Source organism: Cavia porcellus, unplaced genomic scaffold, assembly GCF_034190915.1.
Source record: "Cavia porcellus strain 051 isolate PalLab524CR breed Dunkin Hartley unplaced genomic scaffold, mCavPor4.1 scaffold_30, whole genome shotgun sequence".
Classification (NCBI taxonomy): Eukaryota; Metazoa; Chordata; class Mammalia; order Rodentia; family Caviidae; genus Cavia; species Cavia porcellus.
Genome location: NW_026947513.1, coordinates 8,295,722 through 8,313,933, shown reverse-complemented (window position 1 = coordinate 8,313,933; position 18,212 = coordinate 8,295,722). Strand labels below are relative to the sequence as shown.

General features: G+C 35.8%; 1 protein-coding gene across 7 annotated transcripts in view; it reads right to left on the bottom strand.

The window, feature by feature from the left end:
- Positions 1-18,212, bottom strand: part of Rbpj (recombination signal binding protein for immunoglobulin kappa J region) — a 246,838-nt gene that overhangs the window by 12,304 nt on the left and 216,322 nt on the right. For all 7 annotated transcript variants that reach the window (XM_013149988.3, XM_063240476.1, XM_003467392.5 and 4 more), the window contains 3 exons: positions 15,827-15,922; positions 7,756-7,921; positions 1,824-1,998 (listed from right to left, as the gene is read on the bottom strand). In XM_013149988.3, coding sequence (XP_013005442.1) covers positions 1,824-1,998; positions 7,756-7,921; positions 15,827-15,922 — 437 coding nt within the window. The remainder of the gene's footprint in view (positions 1-1,823; positions 1,999-7,755; positions 7,922-15,826; positions 15,923-18,212) is intronic.

Sequence of the window (18,212 nt, the reverse complement as noted above, 5' to 3'; positions counted from 1 at the left end):
TCAAATGAGAATTTAAAGATTGACATTTAGGTAATTTTAAATTTAAATACTAGCTTATACCAAGAAACAGCTTATTATTATAGTTGTCCTACACACTGTTTTTGTGTCATCACAGTATTATGATTACAATAAAAAACATGAGATTTCTATCTTTTAGAGTCACACAGAGACCACATCTGAGGTTTACAATCTACCACGAGGGCAGAGGGAAAGGGACTGCGTAATGCTAATGATGAAATGACACCTGATGGAGCTAAGATTGCTGTTCTAGCTAAACATGAACACACGGATCATGCAACTCCATCTCAGTATTTTCCATGATATTAAGTAAACAATAATAATGACTGAGTAGAACAAAATACACTGACCATAAAAACCCATGTGTTCATAATGAAGTGAAATAAAAACAAACAAAAAAGGTAATGCTTCACTGACCACTTTCAAACATTGCCATTATTCTCTAAGTTAGTAAATAAGCATTTATCCTGTATTTTCACCTACCATCTATATTTTGACTGATATGACAAAGTTTTTTGTCAAAAAAATTCCATTCCAGGTAACAAACGCAGAAGTTAGGAATACAAGGTTTAGAAAATCACCATTTTGCAGCCCTTTATGATGTAACAGCCAGTATACTATCGGCTGCAGGTTGCCAGAGGAGCATTATGGCAGATTACACTATAATCAATCTTTATATGACCAAAAAAAAAAAAAAAGAAAAACAAAATATCCACATTTTAAATGATTGCTGATCCAACAAAATGACCAGTAAATTATTTAAAAGTCTTCAGGTCTAACAACCAGTTCATGGAAAATATGAGAAATAGAGAACATATAACCAGCCAAATCCAGACTATGGAAATTTCACTGAAAAAAAAATGACCAAGTTTCTTCAAAATATAAATGACATTGAAGGAAAAAAAAGGGGGGGGGACAAAAGAAAAGAAATTACAACAGATTAAAATGTGTGGCCCTTGTCAGTACCTAGACTTGAGCATACAAACTAAAATGAAATTAAAAACCAAGAGTTAAAAGATACTGTTGGGACTCGTTAATAAATCTGTCTGGCATTAAGGTACTACTGTCACTTTTAAGATGCAATGACATGACAAGGGCTTATGTTAGAATCACTATTGCAGACATTTTGGTTGAAAAGATAGGATGTTTGAAATTTACATTAAAATATGCTAGCCCTTAGAAGAGAAAGAAGTCTTGGAGGTTATGATGATAATGAAACAGAACTGATAAAACTATTGTAGGTTGGTGGATTGTTGTGTTACAGTACTTTCTCCCTTTTACATAAATTTGAAAATAGTAAGTTAAAACAAAATATGCTAAAATGTACAAGCCAAACAGACACTATGTATCTTTGGTAGTCTAGAAATACTTTGCTTTGGAGATGGTACCCTGCCAGAGCAACCATGTTAAATAAAGAGTGTGTTTAGGTTCTCCAATGTTCTTCCGAAATCCACCTGATGTTTTGCAAAGTGCTCTTGACATTCTTTGTGGGACAGGAAGTACCTTGGACATTTTAGGACATTCGGTATCACTAGCCCAAGACACTGAATGTCAACATTTCCTATCCCCTGGCCACTGTGACAACAGAAGGAAAAATATTCTCATTTTCCCAAATGTAAGGAAATAATTTTGGCTGAGAACCACTTGATTAAACCAGGTACTATCCATTTTTGACTACACCAACAACATAAAGAAGTCAAGAAAGGCCATAACATATTAGTGAGGAGTGAATTTACTATGTTTCAACTTTAAAAAGTGTGTCTTATTAATTCATAGTGGCAAATACGGAAATTAAGAATACATACAGTCAGCATTTTTCAATGACTGCTTCTTTTTGGAAGGTTTGGAGATGACTTTTATCCGCTTGCTGAGAAACACACCAATGTCATCACTGTTGCCATAGAACATCTTTACAGACAACATGAAATGTTTTCTCTTGTCTGAATCAGATATGTACAGTGTCTTGGCTGTGCAATAATTCTGTGAAAGAAAAAGTTTCAATGGCATTAAAATGTTGATTATGTGTCTAAAACCCAGAATGGCTATAACTAGGTTTGATCACGTTTAACAAAATAATTCCAATAGATAGCTCATAAAACCAAATGTAAACTTAGTGAAATTGATCTCTACAGAGAAACTGAAAAATCTTCCTCGTTCAGTCTGCCTGACGTCTGCACTGTGAGGGGTGTGATGAGCCCCCACCATAGAAGTCCTCTTCCTAAGCCAGCATTCCGTGAGAACGAGGTTCCAAAGCCAAAGCCCAATGAGAACTGAGTTGAGCTCAGCCCTTCGGAGCTGGAGATGAACTCGGCCCTAGTGGAGCAGATGCCACTGTGGAACAGAAGCTGAAGCTGGTGGAGGCTGGAAGGCTATCACTACCTTTGTTCCATTCCTCAACTGAAAACCTAGAAAATCCAGGTCCAGCTAGTACATGAAGTAGGGAAAAGCAGGTGGTCCTTGATGCTCAGAAGAGTCTTGCAAAGCAACCTAAAAAAGACTTGGAAGATGAGCAGTGTCCCAGGAGCCACACTCTGATATGACCAAGGACCTGTTCTTCCCTGATAAAGTTGTAGCCAACTTTTCCCATGAATCTGGATGGCAGCTGCCTGACGCAGACTCACTGGGACAAAGCACAGCAGAACAATGCAGAACAAAGTTGAGCTTTTGTTCTGGTGTCAGTAAGGAGCTCATGGGCAAGGATGCTCATTTTGAAACCTCTCCATTTCAGCTGTAAACAAAAAATGACTGAAGTATTATTCACAGTTTAAACAAACAAAAGATTATATGAACCCGTTTACTCTCTTAAAAGGCCATTTTAAAAGTACTTTTCACTGAGAATGGTGCACACCTGTAACCCCAGCAGTTAGGAGGCTGAGGCCTTGAATTCGAGGCCAATCTGTGCTACAAAGTGAGTTCAAAGTCAGTCTGCACTATATAGTGGGACCCTGTCTCAATCAATCAATCACAAACAAAACAAAACCAAAACAGTCTTTTTCTACCCCAAGCACTCCCAGAGGATGAAGCAAAAGGACTGCAAGGTCAGGCCCCGCCTGGGCAATGTAGCAAAACACTGTTTCAAAATAAAAAATAAAGTGCTCACTTCGGCATCATATACACTGAAACAAAAAATAGAAAAGGACTGAGATATAGCTCAACACAAAGGTACTAGGTTCACCTCCAGTACCAAACCCCCAACACAAAACCTTTTTAAAAAGCAACATAGCTTTACCAACCCTGTGTCTGCTTCCCAGAATTATCAGTTATAGTAACACTTTTTTAAAACACAATTTTCATAGTTAAAAATAATTGCTTACTCTTTCTCCAAACAAAAGATATAAATAAAGCCATCAGAATCCAACAGAATTATGTAAAAAGTTTCAGCAGTGGTCCTCCTCAAAAAAGTACACATAATGTTTATCTTTACATATCTTTGAATGCTACATTAACCACTTACTATACATGGCATTAAGGAAAACAGTCTGATTATAAATTAGCATAAACTAGAAAGAGACTTACAAGAGTATATTAATTGCAAAATGGTTAACTTAACCATTTTAATGGTGTAACTCAGCATATAACCAGGAGAAATGAAGTTAGATGTGGTAGAGAAAATGTTTAAGGCATTGTGCCAGTTTATCTGGATGACAGTTCTAGTAATTGAAAACTCTGTTTAAGTTACAGTACTTGCCAAATAGCAAGGCCAATTTCAATTATATATTACAAATTCTAAAAGCTTACTGTTCGCTGTGAGCCCTGTGAATTAGGGAAATACCTACATTTTGACCTCCTTTTTCCAGATATGATAAATGATATTTAAATACAGTGCTAAATATCTAAAATATTTTCTTAACTCAAAGATTAGGCTACACAACTATCTTTACCTCTGTTGTTCCTTGTAAAAAAGCAAAAGCCCATTCATTTAGGAAGTAGCTCATAAGTTTTTACCTTTATAATTTTACTACCAGGCAGTGTTAATAACACATCAAAAAAAAAAAAAAAAAAAACAACAACAACAACAAAAAACCTGCAACAGTTTTTCATTGCTCAATACTGAAGTCATGTAAGAAGCTTTTTAAGTGCCATCTTGACTATTCTACACTACAAATTTTATACAATCAAAAGTTTGGTTTAAGTTTTGAGAGGCTTGGCTCTGCAAAAGACAAAATAGAAGGAAACTGCACTAAAATGGTAAAGCTTAAAATGAGCATTTAGCTTTGAATGCCAACATTAATGGATATGATCTCTATCAAAAAGAGAAAACACTGAAATACAGCATCACCAAAATACATCAGTAGACAGGTAAGGAAAAAAACCAGAGAAGCTAACTGAGACTTTATTTTGTTTAGAAAAAACATATGTATAAATATCCCCCTCAAAAAAACAGAAAATATATCCCTATCTACAGCTTATTCACAAAAATGAGATCTGGGATAACTTTAATGGATCTATCTATAAACAAACAAACAAATAAAGCCATTGACCATAAACTTCAGATTTCAGAAGAAAAAAGAAAATACTCATTGATTCAGAAAATACCAGGTTCAGAGAAAGATTTGTGCTGCTATTGTTCAGATAACTGAATACAGAGGTCTTGTGCTCTGGGTAAATGACTTGGGGATGACAACATGCAATGTATGTACCACTGCTACCTCCAATTGATGTGTTTTTATTTTATATTTTATTTTTTGAAACAAGGTCTAACTATGCAGTTCAGGCTGTCCTTGAGCTGAATTTGTAGCCTACACTGGTCTCAAACTCACAAGGATCTTCCTTCCCAATGCTGGGATTACAGGCATATGCCACCATGCCTGGTACATATTTTGAAATTTTTAGGTTTTTTTCTTCTTTTTCTTTTTCTCCTTGAAATAGAATGCATTTAGAAAAAACAATAAATGTAACAATACATTTCTCTGGAAAACAAAATTAAATTAGCTTTGTTAGAGCAAAAAAAGAAAATATCAGGTTCTAAGAGAATATCCAACAAAACAAAACAAAAACTAAATTATAATTGCCCTGCCATATTAAACTGTTCAAGAAGCTAACAGAATTCTAGAACAGAAAATGGCATTTGATAGTCTCTCTAGGAATGAACCTTCTTTAAACTTTAAAACAATCCTTTGTCCCGGTGTAACTGTGCGTGCCTATAACCCTAGCACTTGGAGAAGCTGAGACAAGGGGCACAGCACAAATCTGAGGCCAGCCTGTTACACAGTGAGTTCAGGGCCAGCCTAGGCTACACTATGTAACAAGACCCTATCTCTAAAAAATCCCCCCAAAAGAGCACTTCTTTGAAGATTCTCAGAAAATAAAAACATTGCCCTGAAATAAAGGATATCATATCTAAATGCTGCAAAAGTAATACTGTAGATATATTTGAAATACAGAGACGTTGGTAAGAGTATACAATTGTCAAAAACACAAGTGTGAGAATTAGGGAAGTAATCCGTGCTACATAGTTTACCTCGCCACAACACAGAACACATAAAACTGAGGGAAAAGAGTACTTACCAAATTGAATATCTTACTAAATGAAATCTCAGAACCAACTTTAGGCCAAATGTCATACCATAAATTTAATTATACTAGATTGTTTGTAATATTTAAAATTAGTTGAACATCAAATAATGCAAAATAAATGTTCCTGATTTGTTTTTTAACGATATCCAACTGTACCACTCAATCACCAGAGAACTGAAATAAAACAGTACAGTATTTCCATGTGTGAAAGGAGGGAACACAGTAGACAAGTGCTAACTGCCACTTCTGCAATGTAGGTTACACTACGTCCTTATTCCTTTATGCTCCCAACACATGACTATGCTGTTCTTGCTGCCAGGAATGCCTTCTATGGACTCTCAGCCAGTCTGATTTTACACAAAGCATTTTAACAGCATTTATTACTAAAATGAAATATTAACATTTACAGACTATTAGTAGATATTTTAAATAATAAGTGCTCAAGTTCTTATGCATTTTATCTTCTGCCATCTCTAGCCTTAAATGAAGTATATTACAGTAGAAGATTCAGAAAGATACAATGGAGGACAGCAAGAGGATCTTCATGCTGAGCAACTCTTAAGGGTACAGAGTTTAAACACAGTGTTACTGTGCCTGATGGTAATAGGTTGGTTTATTTAGTGTACTTCCCTGGAAGGTAAAATTATTGGAAGCCAGAACTGGCTCAAGCAAGCAATGAAGTTAACTAGAACAGTTAAATACACCAGCAGCTAGTACTCACTACCCATCTATATTACACATTCATACTACCAAACATGCAGGTGTGTAGCTTGCAATTAAGTAGCTAGGGATGTTCTACATCACAGGAAAATAGAAGAGACAAGGCTAAGATCTATTAGGTCAGCCCAGGTCAGCCCATGTTATGGTCTGAGTGTGGAAGTCCCCCTCAAAGCCTCATGCTGTCATTGAGGTTGGCTTCTAGAGTTTGTGAGTGACTCCTGGTCCAATACTGGGATTATGAGTGTGAGTGCTACACCCAAGTGGATGTGATCTACATACAATATAAGGGACAGAGTCTTCTCTCCTCCCCTTCTGCTCTTGTTGCTTGTGCTGCCTTCTGCCACCACAAACTTGTTCTTTGCCATGAGCCACTCTGCCTTGGAGCCAGCTGATTATGCACTGAAACATTCACAAACTGTGAGCTAAATGAACCCTTCCTTCATTCCTTCCTTTTGATGTTGGGTATTGTGTCCCAGCAATGAGAGAAGAGTATCTAAGACAGCCCATCACTTACATATACAGTATTCTTTAGTTCACAGATGGTGACTTAGGCCTATATGTGGCTTCACTGCTCTACTTCCTTTTAAGATAAACAATCTTTACCCCAAACTTAACAGATCTGAAGAAGGCTGAAACTAAGGCTTAGTATTCCCTATAAAAAACTATAAGTAGAAGAGGGAGCACAAATTCCATAGCTCACCACCTTTAACACTACCTCTAATGCTTATTCCTACTGTCAAATACAACACAACTATGACAGCTATTAGTACAAGGTTTCATGTAGTCACTGAAATTAGAATCATTTTCTAGATAAATTCTAAATGAGAATCTTCAGTACTAAAGGTTGACACAGTAACTAGTTTGTAAATTTACAAAATACAATTAGTAAAACAGTTGATAAATTTCTTTGTCTCACAAAATAATTGAAGACACTCTCCCTTAAAAGTCTGAGCATAGCTAATTGTGGCTATTCTTGAGCTCACTTATGCAGCACATACATTAACATGACTCTTCCTGACTATAGCATAGTTCTGCTCCATAGTGTTAAGTAAATTCTGATTTTTATAACCCATATAAATCCTTCTAAGAATCTGTCATTTACCACTGCTTCTAAGATGAAGATAAAGACAGCACAGTAAATCCTAATTGAGTGATGCATTTTCACTGCTATTTTAGTATTACTTTCCTGTCAGAAGGAGGTAAGTGATTAGTAATAAATGATTAGCCTCCAAGAGAAATCTGATTTACAGCTTGCTAAAGTCACTAGCAAACTATAGGAGTTTGCTGCATGCCACCTTTAGATGTCAACAAGATGGGCTCCATGGATCATGAGCAGGTCCCAGCTGTTCCAGAGGGTACTTCTGGCTCTCATTTATATAGACAAGAAACTGTTATTAATATCCTTAAACAAACAAACAAACAAAACCCCACACAGTGAACAGAAACTATATGCTGGTATCACAATGCCCCCTTTACAAGGAACCAGGAATCTTGATTTACCTTTCCTTCCAAGTTCAGTTGCTGCATTTCTTGGTCACTATTTCCTATTCCAATAAATGCACATGGTTGAGACTCTTGCTCGGAACAACCATCACGTTCCATTTGTTCTTTTTTTTTCTTCCATCCACTGCCCATAAGATATACACATGGCGGTGGGCAAAAAAACCTGAAGAATAATGTGGAAAAAGACCCCAAAACACAAAGTAATTAGATTCAAGACATTTCCTTTTCTTTACTATTTGAAAATAAAATCATGCAGAAATGCACTGAAGTGGTACCTGTGGAAAAACTGTGGTAAAGCCTTCTATAATGGAAATAAACACATGCATAAGATAGAAATCAACTTCCACATCGCCTCAAGTAAAATTCTAGAGTTAGTGTCTATGTTTAGAATAGAGAACTTCTCTTTAAATTCTCACACAGCTCAAAAGTCTGCACTACTTCAGAAGCACAATGTATAAAACATAACAGCATCACAGACTATGTCATTGCTAATTTTACTAATTAAGGCTTACTCAAAGTAAGTGATTAGTTAATGCCCTTATTCTTATGTGTATCACATTTAACTTTATTTACCTGGAAAAAAAAACATTGGAGGAATCCCTCAAAATGAATCACTGGAGTATGAACTCTCCAAGGGCACACTATGTTTTGTGCACCTTTTCTCAACACATGGTGCACTGTATGTGACTGAGAAATATTTTGCTAAAAGAACAATACATTATTTCAACTCAGACTACTAACAGGTTTGTTTTGTTAGTTCCAAAAAATACCCTCACAAATTCTTCCCGCCTAGAATGGCTTCCTTATAATCTGTCTAGCAGTTAAAACAAAACAAAACAAAACAACAAAAAAAAAAACATTTCAAAGTCTAGCTCGAGCTCCATATTTTTCACAGTTCAGACCATAAATCTACTCCCTATGTAGGGTATAATTCTCTTTTGCTCAATTATACCTGATGTTTATGTCATATCTCCCCATGGAGCCTGAAAACTCGAAATTCCTACAGTAGTCAGGTAAGTAACATAAATGAATGACTAGGTGTACAATAAAGAAGCAGGAAGACCCTTTAATTACCCAAAGACACAGGTTCCTTTCTCTCTTTCTTAAAAAAAAAAAAACAGCACTCATGATAATTCCTACTTTTTGTACAGCTATGAATAAGGAAACATGTTTCTTCTGTTAATCCTACTATAAGAAAAACAAGGATTTAAGTACAACGATAATGAGCCCCTGGTGCATGGCTCTAATTATAAGAAAACACAGAGAGTGGCCTGATGTGTGAATATATACTCACTCACATTTATGGGCCTACCTAGAGATGGTCACATCACCTAACTGCTCAACAGACTTCTGAAATAAAATTTCATGTGAAGTTTCAGTTTTAAAATCTGGCAGCTAATACATACTCTGAACCCACTGTGCAGAGTAAAAGAAAAACCACTGATGTGCATGTAAACATCTGTGCATACACGTATACACAGTCACCCGCAGGCTCTGGCCTTCCAAATAGTTAAGAGTGGTCAGGCTTCACCCTGAGAGCATACTAAAGTATCTACAGAACTGACTCCAACTACACAATCGTACACTTCAACCCTAACCTGACTACTTTGTAAGCAAACTTGCATCTAACTTATTGAGAAGTGAGTACACTACTTAAAATTGATTAGTTCTCCAAATTATTCATTACTTTTCAAGTATGTACCAGACACTGGGACTGTAACAGTAAAAATAAACCAAACAAAAAACCAATAAAATTCTTCATGGAATTTATATCCTAATAGGAAAGACACAACAATAAGTCAAATGAGTGAAATAATGTGTATACTTTATTGGGTTGATAATAAGAACTGGAGTGGGGGTAGAAGCATGCACAGTGTTCCTGAATGTGAATTGCCTGGAATGGTTAAAGGACAGCTTGCTTAAAGAGGTGACTTTTAAGTCCCAGTCTCAAGCCACATGGATACCTGTGATTAGAGCATTTTGACAGAAAAAGAGCAAGTACAATGGCTCTGAGGTATTACCAAAAGTAGAGAAATACACTAGAGTGGAGGTAGAGCAGAGAAGGAAGGAGATCAGTAAGAGACAGAGTTGGAGTTAACAGGTAAATAAACCAAGTGGGATCTACACATGAAACAGAACAAGAAGCTGATGCAGTCTTCTCCTCTATATCTAAACCACAGGGAAAAGAGCAGCTTTCATGCCTGCATGCTCTCAACAGGGCCACAGATACAAAGGTCATAGCCAAGGTGGTGGGCCAAGCTCCAATTCACTCAGGTTTGGAGGGATGCCTGATTAGCTGGGCTACTTTTGGAGATGGTTGAAGTCTACACCATGGATCTTTCTGGTTTCTAACGCTGAGAGTCACTCAATGCTTACCCTGGGCACAGTCAAATACCTAGGCTGACACACTCTCAGGGCACTAGGAAGACATCAGTCTTAGAAACGTGTGTCATACTAGTATTTTCTTGAACACTGACATTAAGACTCCTTAGTCAACTGGCATACTAGTTGTAAACTTGAAGAGCTGTGCTTTGGTACTATATAGTATAAAATGTAGTAGTCAAATCTGTGAGTTATCTCAAACCATAATTTTATTTCACATCAAAAATATAAAGAGTTGAAACAACAAAAGAATTAGTGCTGTCTTTCTTAAGTACTGTGTCAAAATACATGAATCTACAAGACATAAAATTAAGACAAGGAGCTAAAAATCCTTTATTCAAAACATTGATCAAGGTTCTATCTTGGAAGGACTTGCTGATTGTGTAGTAAGTGTAAAAAAACCAGATATTTCAATAGCCTATGAATTACTTTGTGTAACATCAATTCCATAATTATTCAAAGAAAGCTGTGATACAAGAAAACAGTAAACCCAAGAGAATCTAAACATTGAGGTTATTTCATTAAGGCGCTGGTGAAATTCCAATACCACTATTCCCTAAAAGGCAGTGAATGAATCAAATTATTATTTCCACAGACTTCCATGATAACAGTCATCATAAAGAGAAGAAAAAGATAAGCATATATACAAAAATGGAAATCAGCCAAAGAAAATCAAGGGGAACAGGAGTAAGAATAAAAGGTCATATAGTTAAGGAAGAAAAATTAAAATATATCTCTACAAAGGTATGTGAAGCCTATTTATAAAAATCTGGATAGTTTGTCAATATTTACTAAGTGGTCAAAAATTTGACTAGTATGGGGTTTTTTACAGTTTAATCGCTGCTATAAAAAGATTTCTATGAGAACCTATGTTGCCCTTAGTTTTTCATGTTTCCCCACAGCTTGAAGCATTCTGCCACTTGGTGGCGATATGCACACATTTAATATTTTATTCATTTCCCAGTTCAATCAGTATTTATTTTCGGAGTTTAAGTCAACTTTTTTCTCAAATCCTGACAAGAGCTATGGAGTTTTCTTATAGATTCAAAGAAAGCTTTTTACCCAGTCCAATATATAAAATATGTGGCTTAGACAAATCCAAACTCATGTTATTTACATTATGAGTACCTTTGCCAAATCATTACTGATGATTATTTAGTTTAAAAGGACTATAGGCACTTTTTCACCAGTTACTCCAATTAACGGGACTCTTAATGTGACTTCAGAATTACAGTCTAAGTATCTAAATGGCTTCATTAATGGCTTCAACAGCACCACTATTGTTACTTAATTACTTACCCTGAGACAAAGTTGAATGTTAATGTCGGCATATTTATATTTCCTCTACAGAAAATAATCTTGTGAAAAGTCTATTTTGTAATTTGGGAACATCTTCAGTGAAAAATTCAAACTAACCACTAAAATAAATGGGATAATTGATGTGCTATGCAAGTAGGTTATTAGGCACAAAAGTTGGTAACAAGAATGATTCAAATTTTCAAATGAGTGTTTTTAGCACTATTCACTGGAGTTATTTTAGATGCTACAGGGACCTGGCCAAAAGCATGGTGGTCATGTCCCCGAGTAACCTCAAGCGTTAAGCCCTAGCTGCTCTTCACAGAGATTGAACCTGGTGGGCAAGAGAGCACATAGTTTTTTCTGTCATTGTACAGTCCTCAGAGTCAAGACTGGCAGCTCCGTCCTCAAAGCAGCCTGCCAGTTATCAGAGGCCTGGCCTAGAATTTGCAATCCCTTACTGTTAGCACTGTTTAAAAACTAAGAAAATTCAATGGGTTTCCTCCTTTGTCACAAAGCAATTCACGTTTTCTTTGGAATTTTCAACAATATAAAAAGGTATAAACATTGGAAAATAATTATTCTAGCCCAGTATCATTTTTTCTTCATATTTTTGAGGCCACAGTATAAATTCTAAAGTGTGTGTGTGGCTGGGGTCATGGATTGGATACACTATACCTAGTAATAGAAAGAAATAAAAAATAAAGGCTACCTCAATAAAAGAAGCTATAATGGCTAACTTGATAATCCACTGCAGCTCTGTATTTATTTGTATTTGACAGTGATTAAAACAAAGAGAAACCTTAACTGGACTTTAACATTTTCCAAACAGATCCTTCCCTTTTATTACTTCATTGAGCCTCAGTAAGTCGTCATACTACTAAATGACATAGTGACTTTTTAAAGTTCCTTTTGAAAAAAAAGGTTTCTTTTGCATAGCACCTGGCACCAAACAGGTGATTAGAAAAAAATAATGAATACAGCTCTCGAAAAACGCAGCTTTGAAACTCCAGAAAAGAAAATGGAGCACCTGCCACATTTCAAGCCATGTGATAACCATACCTCCTGATTCAACTGGATCCAACTGGATCCAGGCAAGTCTCACACAGCCAATGGTGAATGACACGATCCTGACAAGTTTACAAGATCTACGCTTTTCAGGTATCTTTACTTCCTCAAGTCTTCCATAGCTAACCAATGGAAGGCTGTAACACTTAGAGCTATGTGGACAGAGAATCCATGTGATGATATACTCAAGAATTTTTTTCACTAATAATATTATAGGTAGCTGAGTTAGATAGAAATATTATGGGCAGTCAGGAGGACCAGCTAGCTGTCTTGTGACCTTGAAGGAGACAGATACCTTCCACTATGGGCCAGACCTCAAGACAAAAGGCAAAACAAATGCAACTACAACCTAAGTATAAACATCAGGGACTGATATTCTAAATAGGTATAGATCACCTTGAGGAAGCCAGGAGCCACCATCTATCTCAACCTCCTACAAGCAGAGTCACTGCTCTGTAAGAATGCCTGCTTACTTGGGGCTCACTTCCCCATTTGCTCATTTCCCCAACTTGATCAATTTTACCTGAACAATTAATCTTATTGGTTAGCCACAGTTCTGTTCCACCTCATGCCCCTTGCTTTGTGAGTTCCCAGTTTTCACCATCTTGGACTCGTCTCACCTCATGGTTTTGCTCTATAACGTCCCTAGAAAGGACAAAGTCTTTGGCAACCCACGCAGGACCCTTCTTTCTTTCAGATAGAAGCTTTCTTTCAGTAAATATATTCTGCTCTTAACCTCCATTGTTCCTAAAATTCATTCCTCAATTTTAGAGAACATGAATTCATACCAGACACCCAGTAGGTTGGGAATTTCGGTCCCCTATATCAGTAACAATATATTGAAATGGATGTGTAATCTTTTTTAAAATAGGGAAATACAGTAAGTAATTTGGAACTAGTCTCATGTGTAATCTTTTTTAAAACAAGGAAATACAATAAGCAATTTGGAACTAGTTTCAGGAATGCCAATCTTTGTTTCAATGATTCTAATATGAGCATGTTTAAAGCCTCAATCTTTAGTTTCTCCAGCCAAAGAATGGGGATCAAAGTATGTCTATTTTCCAAGATTATTCTGAGAATTAAAGTTTTTAAATACTAGTAGAACATTTCTCTGGTTTATAAGTAGAGCTGATCTAGAAACTTCCACTTTTATATTCACTAATAAGAGCCACAGCTAGTCTTTTAGATCTGTCTTTTAAGGATGACGGTACTGACTCTTGCTTTGCTTAGAAAACAAATAACCTGCTACTCACACACACTAAATTTCATTATTAAAAAACCCCTCAATTTCCAATATCAACTTTATGAAAAAAAAAGGCAGATTCCTTAATTTGGTATTCAATGTTCCAAACTTCTTCCTATATATAACTCTAAACCAGTGAGCTAAATTTTATCAGTAAAGTAAAACAATTAGAAATTTTGTAAACCTGAATTACAGCAGACTAAAAAATAATGCTTGGAAGAGAACACTATAAATTTTAAATATCATTCATATTTGTTCATCCTCTTTGTGGACAAAAATTATCAATTAAATAGCTTCACCTTCTTTTCAGCTCAGATTTAAATGACTCCAAGAAAGAATTCTTAATTTTATCCTAGCTGTAAATTAATTTAGTTATATGCTTAGTTTCTCTATTCTTATACATATGCTGAAGGTTTCCTTTTTGTTACAAACTCTTTAAAAGATTCCAGACCCCAAACTTGCATTTTAAGTCCTCCTCCAACTTTAGTTTGGTGCCTTTCTAGCTAATCCCAAAAAACATGTGATCTTTCCATACATGCAGGTTGTTAAATATTTAACCAAAATTTGCCAAGTCAGTAGGACCTGATGGCCACACAACTGTAATTCCAGCACTCAACACTCAGCATTCATTCCTGCTGAAGCAGGAGGATCCTAAATTGGAGGCCTGCTGGGCAACTTAGTGAGATCTGGCCTCAAAATAAAAAATAAAAGAGCTGGGAATGTAGGTTAGTTGAAGGCCCAGTGGGTTCAATCCTCAGTACCAAGAAAAAAAGAAAAACAAGAAACAAACAAAAACAGGCTTTCAGAAAAACTCAAGAAAATTTCAGGAACCAAGTGAAAGGAACAGGGTGGATCTCAGTTGTAGATTATGTGATTACTAAAACAGAGGCTTTGGGTTCACTTCCCAGCATCCACCCCCCTAAAACAGTAATAATAACAAAATGCCCAACTGCACCATAATAATTATTATTTTAGGACTGGAGATGTAGATTAGTAGTAGAGCACTTACACAGCATGCATGCCTTGTTCTAGGTTTGATGCTCTCACTGTAAAAACAAAACAAAATAATCCAGCAAAAATTCGCAATCTCTCTCTCTCACATGCGTGTACATATACGCTGGAATTTATAAGATATCATGAGAAATAATGTAAAGATTACTGTTGTAATTTAATTTTGGCCAATTAGCTTTATAGATGATATCTGTAACACCTACATTCACATGGTATGAAAATACAAATGCAGTTTAAAAAAAAAAAAAGGCAGGGTCTTCCCATGGTCCCCAGACTGTTCCAGAACTATTAGACTCATGGAGATCCATCTGCCTCTGCCTCCTGAATAGGAATCTGCAGGGGGATTGTGGTTTTTTAGCAACCAACACAGATTTAGAGGGGGTTGCAGGTAAGGACAGAGAACCTTTTCTTTACAGTAGCTCCAAAGCTCAATTCTTTCTTGAGTTTGTTTGTTTGTTTATTTATTTTATTTATTGGTATTGGGAATGGAACTCAGGACCCTGCACATGCCAGGCAGACATTATACCATTGAGCTATATCCCTGGCCCTTGAGTTCAATTTAGCATTAGGGTTTGTTTAGCCTTTTCCTTTTAAAAATGCTAAACAAACAATATTTTCTACCAAAAGAAAAGCTTCTTTCTGAGGCAGAGTCTTACTCTGTCGTCCGGGCTGGCCTAGAACTTGAGCTTCTCCTGTCTCAGCCTTTCAGTGCTGGGATTTCAGGTGTGCACAACCATACCTGGCAGGAAAATGTCTTTGTGAATGAGCTAATACATTGCTAAAATACTTGGGAAAACAGCTCTAAAGAAAAACTTTAGATTATTTTGCTATGTAAAATCAGGGATTTAGACAGATTATTTTACTAAATTCTCCTTCTGTATTAAGTATGCCATTTTGTTTCTTTCCTTCAAGAGATAAATATCCCCCCCAAGCCATTTTTAGTTTCATTTTGTATGAGACAAATTAACTGGGTAATAGAAACCATGCTCAGACATGAATATTAATATATTATTTGTAAATTCATGGAATAACTATAATTATCCACTATAACAAAATCAGCAATCTTACCTTTTTTCATTTCCATATGACTTCTGTGCAACTTTTGCATGAAGAATAAGTACTGTTTGATCCCCTCGCTCTTTCAAATAATTTCGCATAGCTTCCCTAAAATCAAATATAAATAGTATAATTATAGAGGTGAGATTTTGTATGAAATCTCTGGTTTTACATTCTGTAAAATAAGGAATGCTTATGGATATATATATTTTTTTGGTCCCAGAAATCGAACTCATGACCTCATGCTTGCCAGACAGGCGCTTATGCTGCTGAGCCAGCCCCACTTACGGATATTTTTAATGCAAAACTTAAAAGACAAAAACAATGAAGGAAAATGAACCTGTGAATTAAGTTTAAAGCATAGTATACAATGGGATAATAAATGCTTACTTTCAACTCTGTATTTTCTTCTTTAAAAGAAGAATTATTCTTTAGAATCTATCATGTCACTCAAAACACAATTAGACTTCTAACATAACTTCAATCAACACTTACATTTCTAATGTGGTTTTACTATTTTTTGTAACTTTATCTTGCTATTTCCCCTTCCCCTTCATCCAGCTATTTCAATCAGTATTTTTCACTGAATACAAAAGCCATAACAGAACACAAATCATCCCATCTGTTATTAAGTGACTCTAAATGACAATCCTATGTAAGGACTCAGAAAGGCCTATCATTTATATACAAACATAGTTATCTCAAAGATTTTAACTGAATGCACAAAATTTAACAAAGCCTAATTGAAATTAGTGAAAAAGTGGATTAAACTTTGAAAAACTATTGTCTTTCAAGTACAAACTATTCTAATATTTATTAAGCAAATAGTCTATAAAATGTCCAATATGGCAAATATATTTATTCATCCAATTATTTAATATTATTTAGTATAAAGAGAATAAACAACACAAATCAAAACTGTAACAAGACTGAATCAGAAATTGAATTCTTCAGGTGTTTTTACACATCACAAAATTTAAAAGATGCTTCAAAGATAATAACCAAGAAACTGTTTTATTACATTTAACTATTCCATTTATATTATAAAAACAAATATAAAATATAAAGTGGACAGCCATATACAATAGCACTAAATTATTAAACACGGGAATTCTCCACTTGTATCCCTATGAAATAAGGGGCCTCAGGCAATCATTCACGCGGCCTTGATCTGGCAACTGGAGATAACCACCTTCCTAACACAGGTAACCTGAAGGACTAATGAGACAACCCAGATGACAGCATTTATATTTACTAACTGAAAAATCTGCTCCCTGCAAGACATGGCAAGTAATACCGGGATACAGATGGAGAACTAATCTCTATGCTGGAAAAAGAACTCAAGGTCCAAATAGTAATGAAATACAAGGATCAACAAGTATGCACCAAAAAAGCACCAAAATAAGAGAACACTAACGGAAAGGAGGAGATATGTGATAAACGACCATGTGCGAGGAAGAGTTTCTTCAATAGGAAACAGGAGGAGGAGAGAATAAGGCATTCCAGGACTTGAGAGTAACATGTGTAGTCAAGGCACCATTAACCCTACACACCAAGCGGCTAAGTGAGCTCTCAGCTGAGGAGTGAGTAGTCACCACACAACAGCTAATGTTTCCTGAGTATCTACTATGTGCCAGGCCCTGAACTTAGCACTTTAAATGCTGTACTTAACTTCATAATCCAAAAATACTGTTAATTCTACTCTGATGGACTTGTGCAAGGTCCTGCAATGAACAAGTGGTGGTGGGGAACTGAAATAAACTCTGCAAGATTCTTAAGAGAACTACAGCCCTGACCAAGACTGACAAGATGGGTAGAGTCAAATTGTGAAACGCCTTCAAAATTGGACACTGGGCTGGGATTTAGCTCAGTGGCATAAGCACCTGCCTTGCAAGCAGGTGGTCATGAGTTCGATCCCCAGTACTGATAAAAAGTTAAAAAAAAAAAAAAAATTGGACATTGGTAAACTTAAAATGCCAAGTATAAAAGTTTAAGCTAATTTAATTATCACTTCATGAGATGATAAAAATGGTAGTTTATAAAATGTTAAGATATTTGTGGAGAAAATTAGAACATTTACTAAAGAATAAAAGAAAGAAAAAAATTCACCTTTTAGAGAAGATCATCATTCAGTTCGTTCTTGACTCATCACAGAAAAACATGCTGTTGAACCCAGATTTTCAATCTAACTCAGAGACTGAGATTAGATTGAATGAGAGGGCTTGAGAGTTTCTTAAACACATAGGTTCTTTTTGAGTTAGTTACTTATAGAGAAAGTCGCAGAAAGCATACAAACAAGCACACTGTAGAGAGGCTGTCACGCTAAAGAAATACTAGAAGATAGCAGGGAGAGAAGACTGGAAAAACTTAAGAACTCTTTCTATATTTTGTTTTAGGA